This window comes from Tenrec ecaudatus, chromosome 4, assembly GCF_050624435.1.
Source record: "Tenrec ecaudatus isolate mTenEca1 chromosome 4, mTenEca1.hap1, whole genome shotgun sequence".
Lineage (NCBI taxonomy): Eukaryota > Metazoa > Chordata > Mammalia > Afrosoricida > Tenrecidae > Tenrec > Tenrec ecaudatus.
This window is the reverse complement of record NC_134533.1, coordinates 107,113,390-107,126,258: the sequence shown is the minus strand read 5'-3', so window position 1 is coordinate 107,126,258 and position 12,869 is coordinate 107,113,390. Positions and strand designations below refer to the sequence as shown.

The window sequence follows — 12,869 nt, the reverse complement described above, 5'->3', positions numbered from 1 at the left end:
GTATTTTTAAACACAACTATATATATATTGGAGGGGGTGGGGTCAAGCAAGCTTGTTGCTTTTGAGTCATTTCTTGCCCATGAGTGGTCTCCCGTGTGTTACAGACTAGAAATGCTGCTTAGGGTTTTCTTGGTTATAATTTTGGTGGAATCAGTTTGCTGCACCTTAACTCCTTTGCTGCTGGGTGAGTTTGGAATGTCAGCCTTTGACAAGCCCACATTACACTTCGGTTCTTCTTAGTTGACACTCTGATTTCACATGAACACTGTGTCTGTTCATTCTTAACAGAGCATGTGTGATTATTTTAAGGGCACAGCTAGAGAATGAAAAGAAGAAAAGAGAAATAGCAGAAAAGGAAAAGGAAAGAATAGAACGTGAAAAGGAAGAGCTTATGGAACGTCTACGGCAAATTGAAGAACAGACAATGAAGGCCCAGAAAGGCAAGTCTCTTTCGCCAACAGACTAAAATTTGCTTACTGCTTTGTCATACTGTAGATTTCATTACTGTGAAAAACTTGTGTTATGTAGAATTATACTCTTTTTTGCCTTTTATTTTACCTGATTTATATTTAGCAGAGTCAAGTCACATGATATATGTGTTTGAAGGTTTAACTATGTAGTGCTTGTATTCTTTTCATGTAATAAGTGCACAGATATTTGACATTTCTTTTATCTACTGTAATTATAAATATTAATTTATATATAGTACTGTTCAAGGTTTCCTAAAAATAAATACATATTAAATACTGTATGACTTGAAACAAAAGCTTTTTTGTTAATAAATGGCCCATAATAAATGACCATCGAAGTATTTTAAGGCATTTAAAAATATTGTGTTAATATAAATGTTAAAAACTGACTTTGATGCACAGCCCTTAGTTTGTTTATTTGATTTTTGGTGACGTGTTTTGGAAGAACTTACTCTTGAGCCGGTTATAACAAAAAAATGCTAAACGGTTTCTATAACACATTAGTCAAGATACATTGAGCAAAATAAAATATTTTGTTTCTTACTAAACCATGAGATCTCAAGAAATAATAATATGAAATCTTCACTTCTTATGAAACTGTCTTTTTCATACTAAATTACAGAACCAGTCAGCTCTTTCCATACGAGGCTATGTGCTTAGAAGCTGCTCTTAGCTGATGGCACAATTTTGCCTCTGGGTGGCTAGGGAGAAAGTTGTCCAAGATTGCCATTAGTCCACAGACTGATTTGCAATTTAATTCCAAGAATATTAGAAATTCTAAGAATATTGAAATATTTCTAAGAGAAGAGATCACCAGGTCCTGAATTGTTCTCAAGAAGTTTTACTTCTCAGAACTAGTAAAAAGCTAGAAACTATTTAAGTTTAAATGTCTTAGGGTAGTGAAGAAATTTTCTTGTTTTCCAAATTGATGCTATTACTGCCATTTTAAGTTTCTTTGTTTAAAAATCTGTCAATTTCAGTCTTTATTAAATGCATATTATGTGTAATATCCTGGTAATACAGACATGTAGAACAAATGGAAGCGTATTTAAAGTATAATACAGTTAATAGATAAGATAGAAAATACATTAATAATATGAGGATAGTGAACTTGAGTGAATAAGCAATACTTTTGAGAAGGGAGGAGCCCTGGTGGCATAGTGGCTACGAGTTGGGCTGCTAACCACACGGTCAGCAGTTTGAAACCACCAGCCTGCTCCTCGGGAGAAAGATGAGGCTTTCTACTCCCACAAAGAATTAGTCTCCCAAACCCACCCGGGCAGTTCTATACTGCCGTGTAGGGTTGCAGTGAGTGGGAATTGATGACAGTGAGTTTATTTGTTTATTTTAAGAGGAGGGGAATGCTGTAAAATCAATCTCATATTTGTGTAGAGTATGTTAAAAAGGAATGTTTAAGAAATAACCTGATATTTAAAAGAAAAGATTGAATGATAGCACTTTTTCATTTACATAACACCTTTTCTAAGAGAATAGTTCCTAAGTCTTTCAATCTCATTTATTTAGGGTATATGATAAAAATATTAATGATTTACGTACAAAAGACTCATCAAGTGAAGAAACATTAAAGAAATAAGAGGAAGATAAAAAAGAATATAGAACATTCCTTATCAAGACATAATCTCAGAGCAGTCGTCTTATGGCAAAAGACATTCCGTTTTGTTTTGTTTTTAAATTTTCAATTAATAAAGCTTTTCCAGCCTGTCCAAAGTTCTGAATGATTGTCTTGTAATTTATGCTAAATTCTCATCTAGATGCAGTTTATTGTGGCCATAGTTAAGTCATGATAGTAGGTAGAGTAACCTACATTTTTTTTCTTTGTAGAGGAACTTTTCTATGCTTCAGTATAACATTTCTTTTAGATTTTACTATTGAAGTGATTACTTCAAATGAATTAGAACTCACTAAATAAATCCATTCTATCACTTTGCATTTCTACAATTTACATTGTTCAGTTATTTAATTTATCTCTTTATTTTGTCTTTCTAACCAGCTTTAAGATACACAGGAATTTCAAAAAGTTTGTGGGAAAATTGCTTCTTTTTTATATTTCATTTTTCCCAGGAATTTTTTGAAGTTCTCTCCTGTATTGGTGACTGTATTTGAGCTATAATATGATCAGGCCTGCTTCCAGTTGCCATTCCAATAGATACTCAAGTCAGTAGCATTTTTTTAACTTTCATTTATATCTTTATTAATTATATTTCTTCTTAAATGTTTCGTTTTTCCTGTGTTTTGTTTATATGTGTTTTAGTGACAATTATTTTGAGTTTCTTATTTCTTAAGCCCAGTAACAGGATAATTTATAGGATTATTATACCAGCATCTATTTCTTTTAAAAAAATTATTTTATTAGGGGCTCTGTACAATACTTATCGCAATCCATCCATTGTGTCAGGCACATTTGTACATTTGTTGCCATCATCATTCTCACAATATTTTCTTTCTGCTTGAGCCTTTGGTATCAGCTCCTCATTTTCCCCTCCTTCTGCCTCCCTCCCTTACTCCCTCACTTACGAGCACTTGATTATTTATAAATTATTATTATTTTTTATTTCTTACACTGCTGTCACCCACGCACTTTTCTGTTGTCTGCCCTCCAGGGAGGGTGTTAGATGTAGATCATTGTGATCGGTTCCTCTTTTCTCTCCCACCTTACCCTTACCCTCCTGGTATCGCTACTCTCATTATTGGTCCTGAGGGGTTATCTGTCCTGAATTCCTGTGTTTCCAGCTCTGATCGGTATCAGTGTACATCCTCTGGTGTAGCCGGATTTGTAAGGTAGAATTGGGGTCATGATAGTGGGGGGGGGCATTAAAGAACTAGAGGAAAGTTGACTGTTCGTCAGTGCTGCACTGCACCCTGACTGCTTATCTCCTCCCTGCAACCCTGCTGTAAGGGGGTATCCAGTACTAGCATCTATTTTTCTCCTTTTTTTAACCCCTGTTGTTTCCTCTCTCCTTCCCTCTCCCTCATTTTTAGTAATTGAACCCTATGTCCCGGCCTCCCTAGTAATTTCTGGCTGAATGCACAAATATTTGTGTGAGAAATTATAGAGACTTTAGTGAACTATTTCCCATTAGAGAATATTCCATCTTTTGATACGCAAAATATGTGCCAGCGCTCTCAGTGGGGTTGGACTGGGTGTGGGGTTTTGTTAGGTTGATCGTTTCCTTCTTTTCCCTCATGTTTTAATAACTTTTGGAGGGAAATCATCTGAAAAACTAGTGTGGTGAGCCCCCAGGACCCCAAACATCCCCGCTTCTGAGGCAATTCTGAGAGCCCTAGGGGACACACACTAAATAAAGTGTCTAGCAGTGGTTCTCAACCTGTGGGTCACAATCCCTTGGGGGTGGAACGACCCTTTCACAGGGGTCGTCCAATTCATCACAGTAGCAAAATTACAGTTATGAAGTAGCAGCGAAAATAATGTTATGCTTGGGCGGTCACCACAAGTGGAACTGTATTATCGGGTTGTGGTGTTAGGAAGGTTGAGGACCGCTGTTCTATAGTCTCTGACCTCCCAATTATAAGAGTATTGAGTTTCTTAGGCTGCTAAATCTTCCCTCATATAAATGCATTAAAAAGCTTGAGGAAAGCCAGCGAGTACATGTTCCACTGGACTTCACTTTCGGTTACTCACTCCTTTTCAGGATCTTGGCCTCTTTAACTGCGAGTTTCGGCAATCCTGAACTCTTAATCTCCCAGACTACTGCATTCTATTCTGTTACTCTTAATCTCTGTTGGGAGTAGGCAGCTGCCTTTAAAAAATATTCAACAGGTTTATTGACATATAGTTCATATACCACAATTCAGTCGTTTAAATATAATAAAGTTGTGTAATCATGACCAAAGTCAATTTTAGAACACTTCCTTCATTTTTGTACTCTTTATTATTAGCTGCATGTTCCCCCACCCCTACCCCAACTTCCCCTGCCATGACCTTAGGAAATTATTAATCCAATTGCTGTCTATTAATTGTCTATCTTGGCTATCACGTAAAGAAAATCTTTCACCTCCCCTCCTCCAACAACAATAACAAAACGAAACATTGCAAAACCTCAATCCAAAAGAAAGCCAGAAAAGTATAAACACTAGAACAAGTTTTGAACAAGGTCAAAAGGTAGAACAAATGATCATTTTAACCTAACTATCAGTCTAATTTCCAGCACATTCCAATACATAGCAAGGCTATTCACATCCCTGGTCAGTGGTCAGAGGTGTTTCTCCAGAGGCTTTGTACACACAGGACCCTTGCAAATGGATTTTAGATTCACTACCATCCATAGCCTTCTGCAAATGTAGTGTTTAGAATTTAAGCTCTAATACAAGGCCCTCCTTCAGTCCTGGATTTTATTATTTCCAATCCTTTGATCACACAGACTGATGTGCTTCTCCATGGCTACTTGTTTTAAGGACAAGCCTTTAAGACCCCAGACACTATTCTTTCTTATAGCCAGGTACCATCTTATTTCTTCAACACATTTTGCTCTAACACAATGTCTTCATTGATCTCTTCATGAGGGCAAATATCTAGTACAACAGTTCTCAACCAGTGGGTCACAACCCCTTTGGGGGTTGAATGACTCTTCACAGGGGTCGCCCAATTTCATAACAGTAGCAAAATTAGTTATGAAGTAGCAATGAAAGGGTGGCGGCATGAGAAAGGTTGAGAACCACTGATCTAGGGCTGTCAGAAGAAATAATTGTTCATAAATTAGGGCTTACAATGAACTTTAATCTCAGAATTCATTTATGTATCTTTGGTTTATACATTTCTCTCGGTCTGCTTTACGGATTTCATTGTCATTTTGTTGGGGAATATTAGAAATAATCCCCATCACAGATGACTATTTTACATGAAAAGCAGATACACAATATACACACAAACTCATTCTTGTTTCTGTTATATGTTAAAAAAAAATCATAGTATTCTTTTGGACCTGGCTATATTCATTTGAATAATCACTCCACAATCATTAGGAGATCTTTTTCCGTTTATGGTTATATCCCCTTCATTGTTTAGATGTAATACAAGTGTGAGTATGGGTCACTTAATGTCTGTTTAGACAATGTCTAACCACTACATAAACATCTGTGGTCTCGTAAGGCTTTCGTTTTCTTTTTAAAGCAAATAGCTTTCCTTTTGTGTTTTTTCCCCCTCATGGTTTTAAGATCTCAAATCCAGACTCTTGCCATACTAGACCATGGGCGGTGTACAGGCAGGTGAGGCAGAGGACATGGTTCTGGGCACAACCCATTGGCTTGTGTGTTGTGGCCAGGCACTATTATGATACTATTAATGAGAAAAACAGTTACTTCTTAGAAACCCTAACCTTTCTTACGAAAGAGTTGATATTATAAATTAGCTGGATTTCTTGATAACCCCTTTCCACAATGCCAATCCTCATAAATTTTAAGGATTTAGAGTTTTGAACTAGATTGACAAAAAACCTGATTGTATTCACCTTTTTAATTTCTTCATTCTTTGCAGGGCTTATCACTGGGTTCCTTGGTGTGGAGGCCTATTTGGTTCATAGAACTATTCTATAAATGACCAGATAATAAATATTTAAGGCTTTGTCGAACATATAGTGTCTCTTGCACCTACACAACACTGACAATGTAGCATTGAAGGTAACCATATTCAATATATAAGTGAAGGAACTGTTCTTGTAGGAAAACTTTTCGAAGGCAGTTGTTTGTCAACCAGAGTTTGTCGACCAACCTCTGTTCTCGCTCAGTTAATTATAAAGGAAAATAGGGGAAATCTTTATCCTTTCTGGAAGAAATTAAAATGAATTTGATGTTTTAAGAGTTTCTTTTTAACAATTAAAAGGAATAAGACTTTTGTATAGTTCCTAGTTTATGGAAAAAATAGCCATTGCTCTTATTTTCAAAGTGACATCATAAAAAGATGATAGAAAATTATTAATATTTGCAATGTTTATTTCAAAATTTAACTTTGTTACCCAAATTTATTGCCCTTATTTCATGGTGCAGGAAGATTATTATTAAAAGGGAAAATAAACCACTGTTATTTTGAGTAAACTTTTCTTAATTATATGTTTGCTTATTTAGATGAGTGATAAGCTTAGACATCTTGTGGGGTTTACTTTATATGTAAATCAACAGGTAGAACAAATAATGATTATGACAGGACCAGAGCATCGATAGGCTATCTTTATTTAAGAAGACGGTTGTAAATTAATTGGCCCTAGAATTTAGTTCTGATAAAATCAAATGTTATATAAAATATTATATGAATCATCTTCATAGAGAAATGGCCACATAGGATTTTTATTTTTTCTTACTAAGAATATACAGCCTAACCAGTGAACTGTTTTTCTTTTCTCACTCTCTCAAATCCTCCAGAATATTAACTAGCTACTTAAACGACTCCTGCCTAAAGCCAACAAAATTAAAAATGGAGAGTGGAGTTGGTTTATCACAGTTATCTTTCATATGATGGCATATAGATTTTACTTTCTCCCTTTTTAAGTATAGAATAAGGAAGCATATTTTTCCGAGTTATCACTTTCATTAATACATCCCATTTTGGTTTTTTCTGACAGAAAACTTTCTTTCTAGTCAATGAAAATTAATAAAAATGTTCACTACTTAAAATTAGTATGCACTGTTTTAAGGTGGCCCAGTTTTGTACTAGTGATGATTTCTAGTTAATTCATACAAAATCCACTACCAGTGAATCCATTCTAACCCACCACGACCCTATTCAGGATTTCCAAGGCTGCAAAACATTACGGGAGCAGACACCTTCTGCTTTCGGCTACAGAAGAGCAACTCTAACGCTTACCCTGACTTCGCCAGCAAAGCTTAGTAGGGATAAGAGAAAGGGATTCTTTCTGTGATCTGAGCCCTAGTGGCATAGCATCTATGCATTGGACCGCTAACTGCAAGAGCAGCCTTGCAAAGCCAGCAGCTGCTCTGTGGGTGATAAAACCTTCTACTCCCATAAAGATTTACAGTCTCGGAAAACCACAGGGGCAGTGCTAGCCTATCCTGTAGGGTCCATGTGAGTCAGGATCTGCTCACAGGTGTTGAGGTTTTTTAATACACTTAAGGGTTAAAATTTACTTCTTCAGTATTGATTATTTTTCTTATGCCATATGAACCATAAGCTCAATTCTTAAAACTTCAAATAGTTCACATCAAGTTTCCTATTTCAGGCTAATGCTGTTTTCAACCTTAATTTCTTTAATTTGCCTATATAATACTTACTTTAGATAATTAAGGAACTTCATAAACTTTAAGGTAGCTATCTGAATCAAAAGTCAAAATTGTTTACTAATGTCAAAACAAAACTTAAGTGTGGAGGGATTAATTTAGAACATTAAGTACATTATTGCATCTAGCTTTTTGGCTTACTTTAATTACACAGAACTTTAATTTCTTTCCATTTTGAATTGTGTAATAGATTTTTAAATATCTCTTAACCAGGTAAAAATGAGGTAATTTTGCTTTTATGTAATATATGCTGATTTTGAGAAACAGTAGATTCCTTGCTGTTTTCAATTTTATAAATGGCACAATTGAAATCAACTTATATTTCACAGAACTAGAGGAACAGACTCGGAGAGCTCTAGAGCTGGACCAGGAACGAAAGCGAGCCAAAGAAGCAGCAGAACGGCTGGAGAAGGAGCGTCGGGCTGCCGAAGAGGCCAAAGCCGCTGTAGAGAAACAGGCTGCTGACCAGATGAAGAATCAGGAACAGCTCGTAAGGAGCCTAAACAATATCGTAGACTGTGTTGTACAAATAACTTAAGGAAGTGTTGGAAATAAACTATTGAAAAAATTGTTTTCCTCCCTGTCAGGAGAAGCCAACCCCTAACATATCATTACGGGTCCGGTAGGTGCAATTGTACAGCGATAATAAGTAAAGATCATAGTAAAGTTATAGAGAGCATGAGAGATAGAAGAGAGACTGAAATAATGGAGTCAGACACATTTCATGGTAGCATGCTCACCTCAGCCCCGCATGATGGTTCACGTGGAGGGACAGAGAGATGTTTAATGCTAGCCCAGGCCTTTTATAGTCTCTGGGGACGTGCAAGCCCCCTAATTACAGGTGAGGACATACGTCACTGAAAGGGGCTGTCCTATGGGTAATACAGTAATGAGAGGGGGGTGGTCTAGGGATATACACACAATAGGAAGGGGAGGGGTTGGAGTTATACATGTGACAAGATGGGCAGATCCTAGGTTTAGGATGGAAGCTTAACTTGACCTATTCCCTAGATCTCCATAGGAACCATTATCAGTAGGGTGTAAACTCCACCTACTGGAACCAAATAGATGTCTGCGGGCGTCCATTGTCTTTAACAGCAGGGAGTGGGGCCCACTGCAGTCTGGCAACTGGGAGGATGGCTGTGAGCCTCCCCCCACACCTCCCTATATAAGACAAAAGATTTTTCTCTTACAATTTTTTTTTCAACAAATGGAAGCTTGTCAACAAAGGATTCTGATGTACTAAACATCCTGACAGGTTTGTCAGTAAACTAATGGGTGTGTTTTGCTGTAGTTAAATAGGCCTTTTGAATTTGGTGTCTCTGAGATAAATATAGGCTGTAATTGTTTGTGTAATAAATAGAATTTCATGTAATAAAGAGTAGGCATGCATTTAGATGATCCTGGATTTTGAGGTTAGATCTCTTTTGTTAGGTGTCTTTGGGTCTTTCTGATCTTGCTGCTTTCCTTTGACGCAGGGCTTCTAACTATTGGTTCAGTCATGGTTACCAAGCAAAACCAAAACAGACCTGATGAAACCTGGCTTACTGGTTGGGTAGAGATTGATGGAATCCCCAAGGCTATGGCCCCGATATTTACCCTTCAGGCCTGGAATTGAATTTACTTCCTTGTGTTAGAATCATCCACCATCTGAGGTCAAAGGGGCAGCATTTACCCAGGGTCAAAGTAGAGAGCATTAGACAAGAAGGAGAGATGCAAGGAGGAACACACACACGGAGTGGAAAAAGTGATGGTAGTCTGAGGGACTGCAATGGAAGAGTTGAACAACATGCATATTAATTCTTGAATAGAAAAACTGATGTGCTGCTCCATAAAACTTTACCTCATGCACTGTACAAATTAAAAAGCAAACACACACCCAAATATTTAAAATTTAGGTGATTTATGTGCTTTATACAATTGATGTGTGTATATGCATGGATTGTGATAAGAGTTGTATGAGCCCCTAATAAAATGTTTTAAAAAAAAGTGAGCTGAAATGATAAAAACGACAGATAAAAATCTTAGCGTTTGAGACTTGATTGAGGAGTAGGGGTGTCCTTTCAGAAGCCTGACACACATTCACACCCGCACAGGGGCTCCTTCTTTGAGCCTGGGACCATTGGTTTTTGACTCAGCCAGTTGAGTTTTGGGTGCAGTGCAATGGGCAACACTGTTTCCTCTGAAGGAGATTGTGTTTACTAACATTTAGACGTAACTGATCTGAAATCTCTTGAAGAATGCTTCTAACTAGGATTGTTAGGGAATCATTGGTTTATTTGACAAAGAACTCAACGATTAAGCACTATCAAAACCTAAATTTTTCCTTTGGAAGTTCTGTAGCTAATCATTAGCTCTTGATAAACATTTAAAAATATTAGACTTTAAATTATACTCCTTTTAAGTACAGACCACTGAAATAGGGCTAACTACTTTTTAAAAATCATTTTATTGGGGGTTCTTACAGCTCTTATACCATTTCATACATCAATTGCATGAAGCATATTTGTACATGTGTTACTATCATCATTTTCTCTACATTTACTGTCTATTTGAGCCCTTGATATAAGCCTCTCTTTTTTTCCCTCCTCCCCACCCTCATGACCTATTGGTAAATTATAAATTATTACTGTTTTCATTATCTTACACCGACCGCTGTCTCCCTTCACCCACCCATGTTGCTCCAACCACTTTTTTGTAGCGTAGTAAACGTATTTCATTTTGTCTTTTTACTAGCTCATTTGAGGGCCATACTATAAAATTAAAAAGATAAGTATGATCTTAGAGAAAATACTGCCTTTTTAAAAATAGAAGATTATTTTCAAAATCACATAAAACAACCTGCTTTGTTTATTTAACATGTTAGAAAGTTATTGAAAAAATATATTTGTTCAATTTATTTATTTAGGCAGCAGAACTTGCTGAATTCACTGCCAAGATTGCACTTCTAGAAGAAGCCAAGAAGAAAAAGGAAGAGGAGGCTTCTGAGTGGCAACACAAAGTAATTATTTGTCCACTCAACAGCATGATTGAATACCGTTTGTACACATCAATACGCTGAATTTGTAGAGATGAATCCATAATACTATAACAATTTAGATCGGAAAATGCATACGTGTAAATTTTTGTGTATGAGTATGTAACTTATTGATACAAACTTTAGTACTTGGGAACACAGGACATGATTAATTTCTATGAGAGATGGGGTATTTTGGGGGAAACCCTTTTTTTAAGTTTAATAATGTTATTATTCAAATTTGCGGGTAAGGAATGTCAGGAGTGGGTAGAGACTAAAGAGGTAGTCTTTCCAGGTAGAGGAAATTCATAAGTATCGAGGACAGCCAGTAGGTGACCCATACTTAGAGTATAGATGTTTAGAAATGTTGGGAAAACTTACTGGAAAATTAGATCTCAAGTTAAGCTGTACAAGGTTTTGAATGCCTTGTTGATGTAAGAGTTTTTAAGTGGCAAGTGTCCGTAGGCTTTGGCTTCCATAGGTTACAAAACAGGATTGTAACACACCAGGCATGCTTTCTTATGGTGCGTAGAAAGCAGTGTCAAGGATGGAGTGGGATAGCGACTAGGAGAACTTCAGAGAAAAAGATCGAAATAAGGGATCTAACCGCAGTCCCTGGGTGGCGCAAGCGGCTAGCAAGCTCGTCTCCTAAGCCAAACACTGCAGGCTGGCGTCCACGCATGGAGGTCTCGGAAGAAAGGCTTGCAATCTACTTCCGTAACAACCAACAGCCATTAAGAACCCTATGGAGGACAGTTCTACTCTGACTCACATGGGGTCGCCATGAGTCGGAGTCGACTCAGCGGCACTGGTTAAAGGCTATGGCAGTGACATCAAGAGGAGCAGGGAGTACTGAGAAGGTGTTTCGTGGTAGATTCAGAAGAGTGTGACAGCCAAATGACTGGCTATGGCATTGAAATCGAGGGATGGGACAAAGATGATCCTGAGATTTACAGTGCAAGGAGAGACAGTCTCGGGCTGTCAATCTGGCTTACAGGTAACTCCTATTTATCCTTTAGTGCAAGGCTTCCAACAGGTTCTGTCATGGCTGACACTGAAACGGGAATAAACTAGAATTTTTACAACTTGGTTGATTTTTCATGGTCACTGGAATGGGAAAAATAGCAGATCAAACCTCAGAAGCATAGTGAACCCTTTCAGGAAGAAGCTTAATGCATGATATTGGATTATCGAGACTAAAAGAATTCCCTGCCATCAAGTCGATTCCATCTCACAGCAGCCCTTTGGGACACAGTAGAAAACTGCCTCTGTGCTTTTCTGAGGCTAATAACTCTTTACAGGTATACAAAGCCTCATCTTTCTCCCTTGGAGTGGCTGGTGGTTTCGAACTGCTGACCTTGCAAGTATCAGCCCAGTGCATAACCATTGTATCACCAGGAATCCTCTGGAATATTGATATTGACTGTGGAAAGCCACACACTCAGAAAGGCTATTTGTAGCAGGATGGTGCTGTCTTTCAAGCCCCGCGTTCATGTTCTGTAGAAGAATAGAATCAGCCCCTGCTTGCAACGAAGTCTTCAGTGCACTCATTTTTCCTTGTTGCTCGTGCAGCTCTTTAAACCATTGAACAGGCTTTGAGCCCTTTATTTCTGCACTAAAGTAAGGTTAAGTAAGAACTGTATGGCTTAGCTACCAATTCCTACAGACAGGGTCACTTCACATTCGAACCTGGCGACTGCCTATAGATGGAACCGCCATTGCTCGAAGGACACAATGAGACATTGGCTTGCTTTGGATAGTAAGAGTGTAAACACTTTCAGCTAAGAAGTAGTCTACATAGAAGACCCATGTACTGCATCACCCGAACCTGCACACCTGGAAGAAAAAAAGGGGTCATTGTTATTCCTGAACATTATGTAAAGGGGTACTAGGACACTGTGATCTACTCAATTGCTTGGTGATGTTGGTTACTTCATGTTATGTCCTATCAGAAGACATTACCATTAGTTTTAATTGATCACTGGATTAGAGTATCGGCAATCTGGATTACTTCATTATCTGGTACATCTCTCCCCTTGTAGCTGAAAAGGAATCTACTAGCTATGACATTTTTTTTGCTGTTAGATGAATAGCCATGTCCCACCAACATAATGGTT

At 37.6% G+C, this 12,869-nt stretch overlaps 1 protein-coding gene across 1 annotated transcript in view; it reads left to right on the top strand.

Annotated features, from left to right (window-relative positions):
• Positions 1-12,869, top strand: part of RDX (radixin) — a 65,319-nt gene that overhangs the window by 49,360 nt on the left and 3,090 nt on the right. Inside the window, exons 10-12 of the mRNA XM_075546565.1 lie at positions 310-440; positions 8,066-8,226; positions 10,645-10,737. Of these exons, the coding sequence (XP_075402680.1) occupies positions 310-440; positions 8,066-8,226; positions 10,645-10,737 (385 nt within the window). The remainder of the gene's footprint in view (positions 1-309; positions 441-8,065; positions 8,227-10,644; positions 10,738-12,869) is intronic.